General features: G+C 43.9%; 1 protein-coding gene across 8 annotated transcripts in view; it reads right to left on the bottom strand.

The window, feature by feature from the left end:
- The window catches only part of Ica1l (islet cell autoantigen 1 like), a 68,143-nt gene that overhangs the window by 13,268 nt on the left and 36,998 nt on the right, over nt 1–17,877 (bottom strand). For 7 of the 8 annotated variants that reach the window (XM_045146653.1, XM_045146656.1, XM_045146657.1 and 4 more), the window contains 4 exons: nt 17,068–17,166; nt 15,169–15,251; nt 14,762–14,808; nt 1,822–2,079 (listed from right to left, as the gene is read on the bottom strand). In XM_045146653.1, the coding sequence (XP_045002588.1) occupies nt 1,822–2,079; nt 14,762–14,808; nt 15,169–15,251; nt 17,068–17,166 (487 nt within the window). Of the gene's footprint in view, nt 1–1,821; nt 2,080–14,761; nt 14,809–15,168; nt 15,252–17,067; nt 17,167–17,877 lie in introns of those variants that run through there. The other variant, XR_006636731.1, reaches the window with a different exon arrangement.

Genomic DNA, 17,877 nt, shown 5'->3' with positions numbered 1-17,877 from the left:
CTTATCTGACAAAAGAGACTGAAGGAGAGGCAGCTGGTCACACTGCATCCGCAGTCAAGAAGCAGACGGGTGAGTGCTGGTGCTCAGCTCACTTTCCCCTCTTTATTCAGGCTGGGGTTCAAGCCCATGAGGTGGTGCCACCACTTAGGGTGGGTTTTCCCACCTCAGTTCACCCATTCTAGAAAGCCCATCATAGACATGCCCAGAGGCTTGCCTCTTAGGTTATTCTAGATCCTCTCAAGTTGACAATATTAAACATCACACCCATCATAGATTCTCTTCTACTTGGATGTTCTATATATGTAAATCTAGATTCTACATGTGAAAAGGAGCATGAGAATATTGGTCTTGCTGAGTCTGGCATTATTCACTTAGCATAATGATTATATCCATTTTCCTGCAAATGGCATTTCATTCTTTCCAGTGAAACAACACTTCACTGTGTGTGTGTGTCACACATTTTCTTTTTTTTTTTTTTTTTTTTTTTTTTTTTGAGGTAGGGTCTCACTCTAGCCCAGGTCAACCTGGAATTCACTATGTAGTCTCAGGGTGGCCTTGAACTCACAGTGATCCTCCTACCTCAGCCTCTCTCCCAAGTGCTGGGATTAAAGGAGTGTGCCACCATGCCCAGCTACAGAAAGAATGGGTATACCAGGGCCTCTGTCCACTGCAAACGGACTCCATGTGGCTGGTTTTACATGGATACTGGGAAACCGAACTGGGGTTATTAGGCTTTATAGGCAAGTGCCTTAACAACTGAGCCATCTCTCCAGCCCTCAAATTTTCCTTTTTCTTTCCTTCTTTAATCAAGGTAGGGTCTCACTCTAGCTCAGGCTGACCTTGAATTCACTGTGTAGTCTCAGGATGGCCTCAAACTCTTGGCAATTTTCTTTATTTATTCATCTGTTGATGGCCATTTAGGCTGGTTCAAACTCTTGGCTATTGTGAATAATGCAGCAAACTCCATTAGTGAACATCACAAGCTCTTTAGCTTCTTTAAAAGCAACCCAAAGGCTGAGGATGCAGATCAGGGGTAGAGTGCCTGCCTAGCCCGAAATTTGAGCGTGCTAGTGAAGTAGAGGCAGGGAGGTCAGAAGTTCAACGTTATCCTCAGCTCGCTCGGCAATTCCAAGTCAGCACGGGCTAGGAGGAGCTCCTGCCGTGAAAGATAAAGTGTTAGCGCAGCGCTGACAGAACTGCTGCCTAGAAAAACAAGGAAGTGTGGAGAAGGAGCTGAGGGCTGAAGACCTAGCAGCAAGCAGCTCTCTTACAGCAACGCAAGAAACCAAATGAGTCTCTAAGTGGCTGTGACAGTGCAGGAGAGCGGGGAATGCCTCACACCGAGAAGGGGCAGCACTGATAACCACTATGGAGAAACAAGGTGACCCTCCACCACCACCTTGCCCAGAAGGCTGCCCTGGGACCTGCTGCGAGAGTCACTGCTTGTTTTATTTATTTATTTATTTATTTATTTATTTATTTATTTATTTATTTATTTATTTTTTGCTACCTGAGCCCACAAAGGAAACATCACATTTTGCTTCGTGGAAGAAAATATATCACTGGACCGACTTAGACAGTTACAGAACAGACACTGGGAAAGTCAAGGAAGAGCACGTCGGCGTGGTGGAGGTGGCCAGGAAACAGCCCTTGTTTCAGAGTTGTCGACCAGACCAACAGCGGTCTGGTATTTTTCTAGTTGATTCGGATGGTTATACATTTTATCTAGCAGTCCTGAAGTTAAAATCCACCTCTTGGTTCTAGCATGAACAACCACAAATAACAAGGCACGTGTGTCCAAATATTTCATTAGACACTTACTGTTGAAGGATCCAGCAGCATGAAGGCCAAGGTCAAAGACTTGCGAGGGAAGGAACTGAGAAGAATAAGCCAGAGGCTCAGATTGCACAGAAGGCTCCTGGGGTGTGAGCTGGGCACTGAGGCTCCCGCAGGAAGTCTCACATTCTTGTGTAAATTCACTAGTGCTTGAGGAACCGGGACTTAGGAGGCTGTTCAGAAATGAGAATTCCTTCTCAAAATCATCTCCTTCCAGTGAATCTACTGGTAGATCTTTTGCAACTGTTGATTGAAAATAAAAACAAAGCTTTTATTTCTTTTTGAAGAAACAAGAGTAGACTGTAGGATAAATTAACTTCATTTTTGCTTGTTTGGTTTGTTTCATTTAAAAATATTCTACTGCTGGGCGTGGTGGCACACACCTTTAATCCCAGCAGAGGTAGGAGGATCATGGTGAGTTCAAGGTCACCCTGAGACTACATAGTGAATTCCAGGTCAGCCTGGACTAGAATGAGACTCTCCCTTGAAAAACTAAAAAAGAAAAAAATATATTTGTTTATTTATTTATTTGAGAGAGAGGGAGAGAAATGGGTGCACCAGGGCCTCTAGCCACAGCAAATGAGCAAACAAACTCCAGACGCATGCACCACCTTGTGCACCTGGTTTTACATGGCTACTAGTGAATCAAACTTGGGTCCTTAGGCTTTGTGGGCAAGTGCCCTAACTCTTGAGCCATCTCTCCAGTCCACTATTTGATTTTTTTCGAGGTAGGGTCTCATTCTAGCCTAGGCTGACCTGGAACTCACTCTGTAGTCCCAGGCTGCCCTCAAATTTACCTACCTCAGCCTCCCGAGTGGTGGGATTAAAGGTGTGTGCCACCAGCCCATTTAATTTTATTATTCCTTTACAGTAAATACTGTACATTATATGATTTACATAATGTTTATCAATAACTAGATTTATATTTATTTGAGAGAGAGAAAGAGGCAGATAGAGAGAATGAGCACACCAGGGCCTCTAGCCACTATAAACGAACTCCAGACTCATGTGCCACCTTGTGCATCTGTACGTGGGTACTAGGGAATCAAACCTGGGTACTTAGGCTTCACAGGTAAGCACCTTATCTGCTAAGCCATCTCTCCAGCCCTAGTTATTTATTTCAGTGAGAGAGAGAGAAAGAGGCAGGTAGATAATGAGCATGCCAGGGCCTCTAGCCACCATAAACGAGCTCCAGACCTATGCACCACCTTCTGTATCTGGCTTACATGGGTACTAGGGAATTGAAGCCAGGTCTTTTGACTTTGCAGGCAAGCACCTTCATTGCTAAGCCATATGTGATAATTATTTCTAATTGGACAAGATTTAGATCCAACTGGCCACATTTTTACAACAAGATATAAAAAATAGTTATATCTATGTACAAAATAATGTGTCACTTATGTAAGATATAAATGACAGAAAGAGAAACAAGAGGAGACTAACATACTATGTTCTACAAGAAACAACCAAACAGCACAATCTGTAAGGTGATGATTTAAAACATATAGTCTTTGATGCTGGACTTTCTTTTCAAACATGTTGAAAATTCACAAAAATTACTACTAGTGCACATAAAAAGTCAATGAGCCAGGCATGGTGGCGCATGCCTTTAATCCCAGCACTAGGGAGGCAGAGGTAGAAGAATCACTGAGTTCAAGGCCAGCCTGAGGCTGCATAGTGAATTCTAGGTCAGCCTGGGCTAGAGAGAGACCCTACCTTGAAAAGCCAAAAACAAAGTCATTGAGTTCTTAGAGAACTTGATTACAGTGTAATAAAACTAAATAATTTAAAGGAAACCAAAACAAAAAGGCTCTTACCTATATTTTAAAAATATTTTATTTATTAGAGAGAGAGAAAGGCAGTGTTGCAGTCAGGTTCGCATTGCTGGCAGAAATCACCCGACCAAGAGCAGCTTTTGGGAAAAAAGGGTTTATGTTGGCTTACAGGTAGGTTCGAGGGGACGTTCCATGATGGTAGGGGAAAATGATGGCATAAGCAGAGGGTGGACATCACCCCCCTGGCCAATATAAGGTGGACAACAGGAACAGGAGGCTGTGCCAAACACTAGCAAGAGGGAGCTGGCTATAATACCCATAAGCCTGTCCCCAACAATACACTGCCTCCAAGAGGTTTTAATTTCCAATTGCCATCAGCTGGGAACCTAGCATTCAGAACACCTAAGTTTATGGGGGACCCCTGAATTAAACCACCACAGGCAGATAGAGAGAATAGGTGTGCCAGGGCCTCTAGCCACTGCAAACAAACTCCAGACACATGCACTGCCTTGTGCATCTGATTTATGTGGGTAAATCCCAAGGCCACATAGAATATAAAAAGTAACAACAACCAAAAAAGAAACAACCAACATTTACTCAAGAAAATCTACTAGAACTCGGAGGGGGCAGGGAGCATCTGTGAGACTGGTACTGAAAAAGCCCCTTCCCCTGCCACAGATGGATGGAATGGACATTCCATTCCAATACAGGAGTCCTTCGCCCTTGACTCTCCCGTGAAATCTACCTTCCCAGAAGGGTAGGTTGCCCGCACATCCACGCCTGTCCCTTTTCCCTGTTGCTAAGGCTAAGTCCATGACTGCAGCCAGGAGTGGAGGCTTTCCCATCCAAAGCACACTCATCACATGAAGACAGTCGACCAAGTATACTGCCGATCCCAGGACCCTGGTCTCTTGTCCCTCCAGGTAAAGTGGCAGGTGGAGGCAACCATAAGCTATGACTAGCGTCAGCCCCTAGGACAGGGGTGTCACAGAAGCAAGCCTCTGTCCTCACTCCTCACTGTGACTCGGCGGCCTCCTAGGGGGAGAGAGAAGTAGGCCACAAAGGAGATGATGCCTAATCTCGTCCCAAGGAGCCAACTGCATTCACAACCGCAAGTAGAGAGCTCAAGCCTGAAAATGCTCTCAAAGATTGCAGGCTGTGGTAAAAGCCACAAGGCAATTTTGTTGGACATATAGGCTAAACCAGACAGGCCAGCTAGTTTTCAAGGGGAGGGGCAATGGGGGACAGCTGGGATCAGAACAAACTATTGACCTTGGAGACTATTCATTCAAATGTGTCCAAATTTGACTGGTTTCATCTGTGGAACGAATTTGATGTGGCCTTACTGAAATCAGTAGAGCAGTTGGCCGGAAACGAACTCTACACTCGGGTGTGGTTCAGGAAAGAGGCTCTGAAAGAAAGCTGATTAAAAACTGCTGTTGGGCTGGGCGTGGTGGTGCATGCCTTTAATCCCAGCATTTGGGAGGCAGAGGTAGGAGGATCACCATGAGCTAGAGGCCACCCTGAGACTGCATAGTTAATTCCAGGTCAGCCTGAGCTAGAGTGAGACCCTACCTTGAAAATCCAGAAAAAAAAACCCACCACCACCAACAACAAAAATTTGCTGTCAAGCTGGAGAGATGGTTTAGCGGTTAAGCATTTGCCTGTGAAGCCTAAGGACCCCAGTTCGAGGCTCGAGTCCCCAGGACCCACGTAAGCACAAGGTGGTGCATGTATCTGGAGTTTGTTTGCAGTGGCCGTAGGTCCTGGTGTACCCATTCTCTCTCTGTTACTCTCAAATAAAAAATAAATAATTTTAATAAAAACTTGCTGTCATCACAGGGTGTCTGTAGGCAAATCAATTCTGACCCCATCCCATCCCTGGAGGTTAGGAGAAGAATAGACTCCATTAAAAGAATTAAGCACCAGGCTGGAGAGAGGGCTCAGTGGTCAAGTCATTTGCCTTGCAAAGCCTAATGACCCAGGTTTGATTCCCCAGTATCCACGTAAAGCCAGATGCACAAAGTGGCACATATATTTAAAGTGTGTTTGCAGTGGTGGGAGGCCCTGTTGAACCTGTTCTCGTTATCTACCTCTTTTAAAAAAAAGTTATTTACTTATTTGCAAGCAGAGAGATACACACAGACAGCCAGTGAGAAAGACAGGAAGAGAGAGTGGGTGTGCACCAGGGCCTCTAGCCACTGCAAACAGACTCCAGATGAATGTGCCACTTTGTGAATCTGGTTTTACATGGGTACTGGGAAACTAAACCAGGTCATTAGGATTTGCAGGCAAGTGCCTTAACCACTGAATCATCTCTCCAGCCCCAGTAAAAATATTTTTAAATATTTTTTATTTTTTATTTATTTATTTGATAGACACAGGTAGAGAGACAGAGAAAGAGAGAATGGCCTTCAGCCATTGCAAACAAACTCCAGATGCATGTGTACCCTTATGCATCTGGTTTACATGGGTACTGGGGAATCGAACCAAGGTCCTTTGGCTTAGCAGGCAAGTGCCTTAACCATTAAGCCGTCCTTCCAGCCCAGTAAAAATAATTTTTAAAAATTAGGCATCTACAAAATAAACAGTAACAAGCCCCAGGGGGGAAAACCGGTACCCAAAGTGACTAAAATACATTATTTAGAATGTTCGATTTCTAGCAGATGCTTGTTAGGCATGCACCAGCAAGGAGGCAGGAAGCTGCATGTGAGAGTGACTAAATGTCAGATCTAACACAACGCCTTCAAGTCGTTCTGACAAACATACTCTTAGAGCGAAAGGAGTCCAAGATTAAAGAGTGAAAAGAAGAGGACTGAGAGCAAAACGGTGGCCAGGAGGCCCTAGTGATTGAATTGATCTAACTGATCATCTCTCCACAGAGAGACCAATTTGAACAGCTTTTCTTTCACTAATTCACCTTCAAAAGGGCCAAGGAATCCAGGGCAGAAGTCCACAGTGCCTGACCATAGTATAATAATAGACACATGGAAGAAGGCAGAAGCGTTCCAACTTCACCTCTCCTCCAACTCCAAGCAATGCAGTGTGGAGAAAGATGCCTGCCCGCCCCCTCTCCCCCCGCGCAGGAGGGAGAACAAATGAAGGCCAGGTTTTAGCCCGAAAACTAGAAACAGGCCTGCTAGGTGAATCCTACTGCCATTCCGGGCCTCACAGATGTACCTTTGCACCCACAGACTGATTGCCTGAGTCCTAGTTAGCCAGTTGGCCAAGGAAATGCCTTCACCAGCCCTTCCCCGACTTCAGACATCAGGATAAGAGGCAAGACTTCAGCCATGGATCAGAATGGGAAGTGATCACAGGACTCCACAGCGTGGTATGGGGCCCATCTTGGTGAGACAGAACCCCACAGGACCTAACATTAGGCCAACGCTCAAGATGGAGCCTCTAGATGTGCGCTGGCACCAGGCAAAGCCCTGACGCTGGCAGGACAGACCCATGTTTAATGCTTTGGCCTGCATCCCCAGCGGCTGTGCACATGCTAGCCGAACAATTCCCAAAGTGCACAGGTCCCTGTGACTGTGAGGTTGAGGTCTAACCCAGCTTAGTGTCACTTAGAGGCCAAGTGACTCTCCCAGCTTGAGGTAGATAAGCAGCAGCAGGATGTGCAGCCACTGGAGAGGAGGGCAAAGTGAGCACAAACCCAACAACCCTGACAGTCTGTGTCCCTAGACCAGTCCCTGAGGATGGGCCTCAGGCTCTGCCCCAGTGCCTGGTGGAGGCCCTTCGCCCATGTTGACTGGACTCATAGTCTGCCTGGTATCAACCACTAGTTTACCACGGCAGCAGGCAGTCCATAGTACTATGGGTCTCGGTCCTACCTCACCCCCCTGTGGTGGTCTTGCAGGCTGTGCTCTCCAAGAGTGGTCTGGTCTTGGGGTGTCGGTCACCACAGGACTGCCTACCCCGTTCCTCTCCCAGTGCCAGCAAGTACAGTGCAAAGTAACTGTTTGCTCGGGGCAAGAAAAGGGAGGTAGATGCCAATTTATCGCATTAGAGCCTGGAGCTTGTCCTTCCCTGTGAGATCCAGAGTATGAGAATCTTGTAGTGCCTGACCATGCATGGGCCAGTGACAATGGATGAAGAGCGTGGGTCCAGCCCAGCCCCAGGCAGACAGAAGCTTCCAGAGACCAATAATTTTTTTTTTTTTTTTTTTTGGTTTTTCGAGGTAGGGTCTCACTCTAGTCCAGGCTGACCTGGAATTCACTATGTAGTCTCAGGGTGGCCTCGAACTCTCAGCGATCCTCCTACCTCTGCCTCCCGAGTGCTGGGATTAAAGGCGTGCGCCACCACGCCCGGCAAAGACCAACAATTCTTTACAGACGCTCCTCCAGATCTTTTTAACAGTGCATGCACTACAGATTTGGAACAAGATAGGCTTGGAGGAATCCATGATTATTATTATTGTTGTTGTTGCTGAGAACTGAACCTAGGGTATGGCACATTTTAGACACGCATTCCACCACTAAAAACTATTCCAGCCATATTTTGGTTTTGGGAGACAAGGGCTAGCCTTAAATTTACAGCAATCCTCCTGTTTGGCCTCCTGAATGCTGGGATTACAAGAGTGAAACGCCACAGGCACACCCTTTAGTGCTGAAAGAGCAGGAACACTCCCAACAGGAAACCTGGCATAAGGAGCCACCTAGTGGTCACATAGTGGAAGTATCCACAGGTTCCGAGAACTAAAAAAAAAAAAAAAAAAAAAAAAAAAAAAGCCTATCATGAAAAGTGGAATAAATAATAATCTTTCAAAATGCAATGTCATATGCCAAAAAGAAAGAATTATCTCAAAGACAGAAAATTGGGCTTGAGAGATGCCTTAGTGGTTAAGGTGTTTGCCTGGAAATCCTAAGGACCCGAGTTCAATTCCCCAATACCCACGTAAAGCCAGATGCACAAAGTGGTACATGCATCTGGAGTTCATTTGCAGTGACTAGAGGCCCTGGTGTGTCTATTCTCTCTCTATCTGCATTTTTCGTAAATAAATAAACAAAGAAATAGAAATACTTTTTAAAAACTCATGATGCTCTAATATTGTAAACATGATGCACAAATTACTCATCTCTGAAGTGTGAAGAATAAGGAACAAAACAATAGTATTTGGCTGGAGAGATGGCTCAACATTTAAGTGAGCTCTCTACAAATCATGAGGGCCTGAGACTGCCCAAGTTCAAATCTCTGGATCCAACGTGAGTATCCCCCACTGCAGGCAAGTGTATGTGGAGCCACAAGGGCACGTACATGTGCACACACCATCCACACATAAAGGAGAAAAAAGTATAATGTTAGGGGAAAGGCAATATAGGGAGATATAAAACAAGACATTAAATATTCAAACTGAGCCAAAGATGGTGGTGCATGTCTTTAATCCAAGCACTGGGAGGCTGAGGTAGGAGAATCATGAGTTTGAGGCCATCTTGGGGCTGTAGAATGGTTCCATGTCAGTCTGGCTAGAATGAAACCCTGTCTTGCAAAAAGAAACAAACAAAAAAAAAAAAAATCAAACTGAGGAGCCCTGGAGTGTTAGTGTCGCGTGTGTGTGTGTGTGTGTGTTTGACTCTCCAGATCTCAGGTAAACCAGATGCACAAAGGTGAGGCAAGTGCAAGGTTGCACATGCCCACTAGGTGGTGCAAGAATCTGGAGTTCGATTGCAATGGCTGAGGCTCTGGCATGCCAATTGTCTGTCTTTCTCTCGTGCTCTAAAATTTAAAAAAATAATAATAATAATTAAAAAAAAGTCCAGGGCTGGAGAGATGGCTTACTGGTTAAGGCATATTCCTGCAAAGCCAAAGGACTTCAGTTCAATTACCAAGGACCCACATAAGCCAGATGCACAAGATGGCACATGCGTCTAGAGTTCATTAGCAGTGGCTGGAGGCCCTGGTGTGCCCATTCTCTTCCTCTCTCTCTCTCTCCCCTTCTTTCTTTCTCTCTCAAATAAATAAAAAGAATTTTTTTAAAAAAAGATCATAGCCAGGCGTGGTGGCGCATACCTTTAATCCCAGCACTCGGGAGGCAGAGGTAGGAGGACCGCCATGAGTTCGAGGCCACCCTGAGACTACATAGTGAGTTCCAGGTCAGCCTGGGCTAGAGTGAGACCCTACCTTGAAAAACAAATAAAATAAAATAAAATAAACTCTATGTCAATAAAAAAGACCAACTCTGTAAGCTGAAGTTATAGAATAAGCACAATACACCACACTAAAGGAATATAGAATATTTTCTTCTTAATTTTTTTTTATTTATTTGCAAGCAGAGAGGGGGATGGTGTGCCAGGGCCTTGAGCTGCTGCAAACGAGCTTCAGACACACATGTCACTTTGTGCATCTGGCTCTATGTGGGCACTGGAGAATCAAACCCAAGTTGTTAGGCTTTGCAGGCAAGTGGCTGAACCACTGAGCAATCTCTCCAGCCCAAGAATATTTTCAATACAATAATAGCAGAAAATTTCCCAAATCTAGGAAGAAAGATGCCCACCTAGGCTAGATATAGGAGCATATAGAACATGAAATATACCAGACTAGAAATGAAACTCCCCACATCACATTATAGTTAAAACACTAAATGTGCAGACAAAGGAAAAATATCGAAAGCTGCAAAACAGAAATTCCAGCTCTACAAAGGCTACTGAGAGAAAGATAAACAGAACCAATGGGTTATAAAAAAAAAATAATAAATGATGCTGGGATAGTTTTTAGGCAATTAGGAACTCAAAAAGCACCAAACTGACAGGAATCAGTACACATCTTTCAATAGTAACCTTGAATATTAAATGATCTTAATTCTGTAATCAAAAGACCCAGACTAGCAGATTGGATTAGAAAACAGAAATCATTTTTTTGCTGTCTCCAAGCAACTTACCTCTCCACAAAAGACAGACACTACCTTTAGGTAACAGGATGAAAAAAGGGCTGGAGAGATGGCTTAGTGGTTAAGACATTTGCCTGCGAAGCCAAAAGACCCAGGTTTGATTCCCCAGGACCCACATACGCCAGATGCACAAGGTGGCACATGCAACTGGAGTTTGTTTTCAGTGGCTAGAGGTCCTGACATGCCATTCTCTCTCCATCTCTATTGGCCTCTTTCTCTCTCTCTCAAATAAATAAATAAATAGGATGAAAAAACAGATTTCAAGCAACTGGAACCAGGAAATAAGCAGGCATCACTGTTCTAATATCTGACAAAATAGACTTCAAACTAAAATTAATCAGAAGAGATAAAGGATACTTCATACTGATTAAGGGAAAAGTTCATCAAGAAGACATTACAGTTTTAAGTATTTGTGCTCTAAACACAGGTGCACATAATTTTATATAATAAATGAATATTCCACTCTCACCAGTAGACAGGTCATCTCAATAAAGAGAGAAAGTTGGAGTTAAATGACATTATAAATCAAGCAGACATTTACAGAACATTCTACCCACACACTATAGAATGGACATTTTCTCTGCAGCTCACAGAACATTCTCTAAAAATAGATTTGGACACAAAGCAAGTCTCAGCAAATATAAGAAATTTGAATAAATTTTACATTCTATCTGACCATGATGGAATAAAGCTATAAATAAATAGCAAGAGAAATTAAACACATAAACTCGTAGAAATTTTTTTGTTTGTTTGTTTGTTTTGTTTTTCGAGGTAGGGTCTCACTCTGGCCCAGGCTGACCTGGAATTAACTCTGTAGTCTCAGGGTGGCCTTGAACTCATGGCCATCCTCCTACCTCTGCCTCCCGAGTGCTGGGATTAAAGGCGTGCGCCACCACGCCCGGCTAAACTCGTAGAAATTTAACGATATACTTTTTTATTTTTTTATGAGAAAGAGGGTGAGAGAGAACTGGCATGCCAGGGCCTCTAGCCACTGCAATAGAACTCCAGACGCATGTGCTAACTTGTGCACATTAGGCTCTCCAGCCCTAACAATGTACTTTTAAATGACAAATGAGGGCTGGAGGGATGCTTCAGCAGTTAAGGTGCTTGCCTGTGAAGCCTAAGCATGTTGGAACCTCCAGGTCCCACATAGCCACACACAGTGATGCAAACATGCAATGTCTCACATGCACACAAGGGGGCACACACATATCTGGAATTCATTCACAGTGGCTGAAAGGCCCTGGCATGCCCACTCTCCTTCTCTCTCTCTCTCTCAAAAATAAAATTTAAAAAAGTGACAACTGACTCATTGAAGAAAACAAGAAGGAAATTAAAAATTCCTAAAAATGAATGATGAGAACACACATACTAAAACCTATGGGAAACAATGAAGACAGTGCTAGGAGAGAATTTCATAGCTCTAAGAGCTAAATTTAAAAAAATAAGAAAGTAGAGCCAGGTGCACGCCTTTAATCCCAGCACTCGGAGGAGGATCACTGTGCGTTCGAGGCCACCCTGAGACTACATAGTGAATTCCAAGTCAGCTTGGGCTAGAGTAAGACCCTTCCTCAAAAAAAAAAAAAAAAAGCCAGCTAGAAACGGAATGACCTTATGACCCAGGTACACCACTCTTGTATATATACCTAAGGATTCTACACAAAGTACAAAGTACTAGGGGCTGCAGAGATGGTGTTGCAGCCCGGTTCGCATTGCTGGTAGAAATTATCCAACAAAGAGCAGCTTCTGGGAAAAAGAGATTTATTTTGGCTTACAGGCTCGAGGGGAAGCTCCACGATGGCAGGGGAAAAGGATGACATGAGCAGAGGGTGGACATCACCCCCTGGCCAACATAAGGTGGACCATAGCAACAGGAGGGTGTGCCGAACACTGGCAAGGGGAAACTGGCTTTAATACCCATAAGCCGGCCCCCAACAATACACTCCCTCCAGGAGGTGTTAATTCCCAAATCTCTATCAGCTGGGAACCTAGCATTCAGAACACCTAAGTTTATGGGGGACACCTGAATCAAACCACCACAGATGGCTTAGCCGTTAAGTGCCTGCAAAGCCAAAGGATCTCAGTTCGATTCTCCAAGACCCACGTAAGCCAGATGCACAAGAGGGTGCATGCATCTGGAGTCCGTTTGCAGTGGCTGGGTGTCCCAGCACGCCCATTCTCTCCCTCTTTCTCTCTCTCTGCCTCTTTCTCTTTCTCAATAAATTAATTAATTAATTAAACATTTTTTTAAAGTACAATGTATTATACAGATACTTCCTCATCCATGTTTGCTGCTGCTCTATTCACAACAGCTAGGAAATGGAATCAGCCTAGATGTCCATCACCTGATGAATAGATCATGAGGACATGGTACATATACACAATAGAGTTTATTTGTCTCTAATGAAAAAATGAAATTTTCAGGAAAATGGGTGGAACTAGAAAAAGTCATGCTGAGTGAGGTAACACAGGTTCAGAAACATGCCACGTGTTCTCTCTCACATGTGGCTCCTAGCTTCGAATTTCAAGATTAGTGACTGTAAGTGAGAGTGTCTATAGAGGTCAAGAGGCTAAACCGGGGTCATGGGGGTGGGGAGGAACAGGAGAACACGTGGGACATGGAAGTAAAAGAGGTAATAGGGGGTAAGTCTAATTTGGGGCAGTGGCAGGGCAATGAGGGAGAGAAAGAGGTGGTGGGAGGATGAATCAAAATTAAGGATATGTGAATATGTCTGTGGTGGTTTGGATCATGTGTTTCCCATAAACTTGTGTTTTGCATGCTTGGTTTCCAGCTGATGGAAATTTTAGAGGTGGAGCCTTGCTGGAGAAGGTGTGTTGTTTTGGGGGGGGCGTCTTAGGAGTGTTATAGTCAGTTCCCCTTTTCTAGAGCTCAGCTCACACTCCTGCTGCTTTTGTCCACCTGATGTGTCCAGGATGTGATGTCCAGCCTCTGCTCTACCATCTTTTCCCTGCCATCACGGAGCTTCCCCACAAGACTGAAGCCAAAATAAAAACAGTCTTCCTATTAGCTATTCCCCATATGTGATGAATAAAGCTGCCCAGAAGGCCTTAGGTTATTAATTGTACATTCTAGTGCCAGGGATGAGGCACCTACCAATGAGTTGGTGGTAAGGAAGGCTATAGAGGCCCCTAAAGCATTGCTCTTGGTTTTGCACCAAAACTAGATGCTTAGTCCCTATTACTAAAGACATCTGTGCTTCAGTTGCAGTAGAGAAACTAACCTGGAACTGAGCTGGAAGCTTCCTCCATGCTACTAGCTTTATTTAGTTGCTAAGCCATCTTCCCAGCATGCTGCCTAACTTTTGTACCAAAAGGTACTATGCAAGATGCTGGGGAGAACAGCCATCAACATTTCTATCCAGCTGTAGATTTTCTGTATTCCACAACTGACCTACCAAGCAAGATATGCCTACTGGTGCAATAGTGGCATGAATGTTATGGGAATAACAACTGCTTTTGACTGTATTTGAGGACTGCTTCCCAGGGGCGATTCCATACCTGATGCTGTAAACCTGGCCAAAAGCCTGTGGCTAGGGACAGAGGCCCTAGGAAGGAACTCACTATTGTGCTAAACAGACCAACGTGTCAAACGGCCTTCTAAATATCTGTATTTCTTCTTATCGATTAGTACTGCCCAAAGCCTGGATCACATAAGTTCCTTACTACAATGGAAATTGGTTAATGCAGAGCTGGTTGGCAAAATTGCTGAAAATAAGTGGCTACTGTGTGCTCAGCCTCAAACAGGACATTTAAACCATCCCCTCCAAAGCTCAAGGAAACTTGAAGAGGAGGTGGAAAGAATTTAAGAGCAGGAAGATGGGGAAGAGGTGTGTGAAACTCTGTCTTCTGGACAGGACAACTGTTACACTCATGGAATCACAGCAGTAGTGGTTTTCTGCACGAGTTTGAACCTGTCAAAACTCCACCATCAATGCAGGAAGGATACATGACACCTCACCACAGCTCCCAGAGAAACTGATGATAGGGTGAGGGAGAGTCAGGCTCATTAGTGGTGTGACCACTGATAAGTTGCACATTCCACAGTAAATAACCTCCTTCCCTCATAATTATGCAAGCAAACCTAACTTAACTCAATGAGTTTAAAAAAAAAAGTCATGAAGCTGGGCGTGCCCATTTGCTTTCGTGCTCTTTCTCTCTCTGCTTCTTTCTCATTCGCTCTCAAATAAATTAATTAAATATTTATAAAATGTGATCACTGCAGTACAATGAATCTTACCTGGCTCTCTCCCGAATTTTGCTTCTTCTCCTTCTGACAAAACTACTCTGAAGTAAAAACCAGAAAATGTACAGGTTTGGGTTAAAACACATTTGATGTTCATAGTCCCCACACAGTATTATATAATTTATTTATTTTTTTTCACTTGGAGGTGTGGTAGAGCATGCCTTTAATCCCAGCATTGAGGATGCAGAGGAAGGAGGATCACCATATGTTCGAGGCTGGCTCTCTGCCTCATAAAATAAATAAAACATTTTTAAAAGGATGGGGAAACAATACTTCAAAACAAATATTTGTGATGTTTGGGAAAGTGACACAGAATAAATGTTCAGGGAACCCAGGGGGAAGCACCTATTTCCACATGTGTCACAGGTTGACATCCAGGACTCAGCCATACTACTGCTTACCTATTGAGGTTGTCAGTAAGAAAACTGCCTTCTATCTGTTCTTTATGGTCTGCAGTAAGCTTGCCTGGAGTGTCTTGTAGTTGCTAAGGATAAGAAAGCCAGTGTTAAGTAGATTGAAAGAATCTTTCTCTCTGCAAACAAGAGTAAAAATTCTAAAGAACAGTGTAAGACAGGGTTGGTTCTGCACTACAACATAAAAGATATGGGGAAGTTGTGGTAATATAATTTGAGCCAAACCCCGTGCACATAGCCTTTTATATACCGGCTGCCTGTGGGAACTGCATGTACTTTGATGTGGAGTAGAGAAAGGTTTGTTTATCAACTTTGTGATAGACCCAAAGAAGGTAAACTGCATTACTAGGCTAGTCTTCTATCTGCTTAACATAGCTAAAAATTTTATGTTTCAATGCTGAGTAGAAATTAAGCATAGAATTTGTGTAAATATATAGCATGCTATTCATTATAGTATTTATTATAGAAAAGATAAAACTACAATTTAATTCAAGGGCATCTTTGAGGCTAAAAGATGCTATGGCATAGTCTGTATTAAAACCCCATTATAGGGCTGAATGGCTCAGCGATTAATGCATTTGCCTGAAAAGCTAAAGGACGCAGGTTTGATTCCACAGGACCCATGTAAGCCAGATGCACAAGGTGGTGCATGCGTCTGGAGTTCATTTGCAGGGGCTGGAGGCCCTGGTGCGCCCATTCTCTCTCTCTCTCTCTCTCTCTCTCTCTCTCTCTCTCTCTCTCTCTTCCTCTCCCTTTCTCTCTAGCTCTCTCAAATCAATAAAATAAAATATATATATAAGCCAGGCATAGTGGCACACACCTTTAATCCCAGCACGTGTGAGGCAGAGGTAGGAAGATCACTGTGAGTTCAAGGCCACCCTGAGACTACATAGTGAATTCCAGGTCAGCCTGACCAACATAAGACCCTACCTCAAACAACAACAATAACAACAAAAAATTATAAGGCCCAACAAGAAATTGTTGTAACACATGAACACAGTCAAGATAGTTGAGGAAACTCACCAACAACACTTTTCAGGCTCTCCTGACAATAAAGAAGGAATGTTAAGTTTAAGAGGACTGAAATCTGGCCTATCAGGACTGAAGAAATGACTATCGCAGTGAGACTGCTGGGCAAGCTGTGTGCAGAGAATGTGAGGAAGATACATGAATGCCAGAGGCTCTGCAGTCACACCAGAGAGTGCGTTTCATGTGGGCATGTTACATAAAGAGCTTATCTAACTCTTCCCCTACAATCACACACGTGGCCATGCTGGCAACATTTGGGTATCATGAACCAATTTATTATATCAATGCTGGAGAGAAGGCACTGGTTAAGGCATTTACCTGCAAATCCAAAGGACCCAGGTTTGACTCCCCAGTACCCATGTAAAGCCAGATGTACAAGATGGCACATGCAACTGAAATTTGTTTGCAGTGGCTTAAGGCCTCAGCTGTCCATCTGCTGTCTATCTGCCTCCCCCCCCCCATAAACAAAATATTTTAAAACAGGAAATTTGCCTTAAGCTTTTAAGATTGTTAGGTGAATAGGTAATCTGTCCATTTTTCAGAATACCTGACTACTTTCCATCACCTGTTACATTAAAATATTTCCTCTCCATAGCTCTTTGTGTCTCCTGTGCATTTTAATTTCTTTTCATTTTCTCCCTGTTTCTCCTGTCCTACTAATAGTTAGAATTCCCACATATTTTAGTGGTGCTGGCAGCACATGGAATCAAGAAATACCTGACCCTGGACTGAAGGAATAGGGGCAAAGGTTTCTCCACCGTTTTATAAATTCAAAACTAAGCTTAGCAAAAGATAGCTTCAACGTTGTTACCTAGAGAAAGTGTAAATAGCAGACAAGGAAACGTGAGGGAAATGTACCTTGAGAGCTACAAAATCGTATGGGTGAAAGTGAAGATAGGCTTCCTGGATTTGGGACATCATCCGAGCTGTTTTCTCCCAGAATCCAAGCAGTGTTCTCTGCAGAAAAAGAAAAGGTGATGGTACAGTCCTGCCTCCCCTGCTGGGCCAGTGCTGTCACACTCACTGGTGTGGCAGACAGCGCTGAGCAGGGACAGAAGCGCTGTCCAAGGAAGAGGACCACAAGGAACTCGGAACCATAATTCCGCACAAACGTTAGCATCCGCGTCTGCACGTGTTCATCTGTATACAGCACTGGATGCAGCTTGAAGCCATCTCTGCAGTGACTATAGCCAAGACAAAGAAAATCTATGGCTCAAAACCCCAGAGGAGCCCCAAAGACAAACACTGAAGGCATAAAAACATCAGTCACATAGGGACATAAATACAACCTTTATGTTGGTAAGATATATATATAAGCATATCTTTAAAAACTTTATTGTAGGGCTGAGAGATGGCTTAGCAGTTAAGGTGCTTGCCTACAAAGGCTAAAGACCAGGTTGGATTCCCCAGTACCCACTTAAGGCAGATGCACATGGTGGCACACACGTCTGGCGTTTGTTCTTCTCTGTCTCTCAAAAAAAAAAAAAAGTAAAATTAGAAAAGCAGTTCTGCAGTTTGGGGTGAATATGCAGTCTGTGTGTATGCCCATGCATATGCCTATGTGTGTACATGGGAGAGCTAAAGGTATTGAGTGTCCTCCTCTATGGCTCCTTCACCTTATTTGCTTGAGACAGGGTCTCCTACTGAACCGGGAGCTCCCATTTTTTT

Source organism: Jaculus jaculus, chromosome 4 (assembly GCF_020740685.1).
Source record: "Jaculus jaculus isolate mJacJac1 chromosome 4, mJacJac1.mat.Y.cur, whole genome shotgun sequence".
NCBI lineage: Eukaryota > Metazoa > Chordata > Mammalia > Rodentia > Dipodidae > Jaculus > Jaculus jaculus.
Note: the sequence above shows the minus strand (reverse complement) of the source record. Positions and strands in the feature narration are given on the sequence as shown.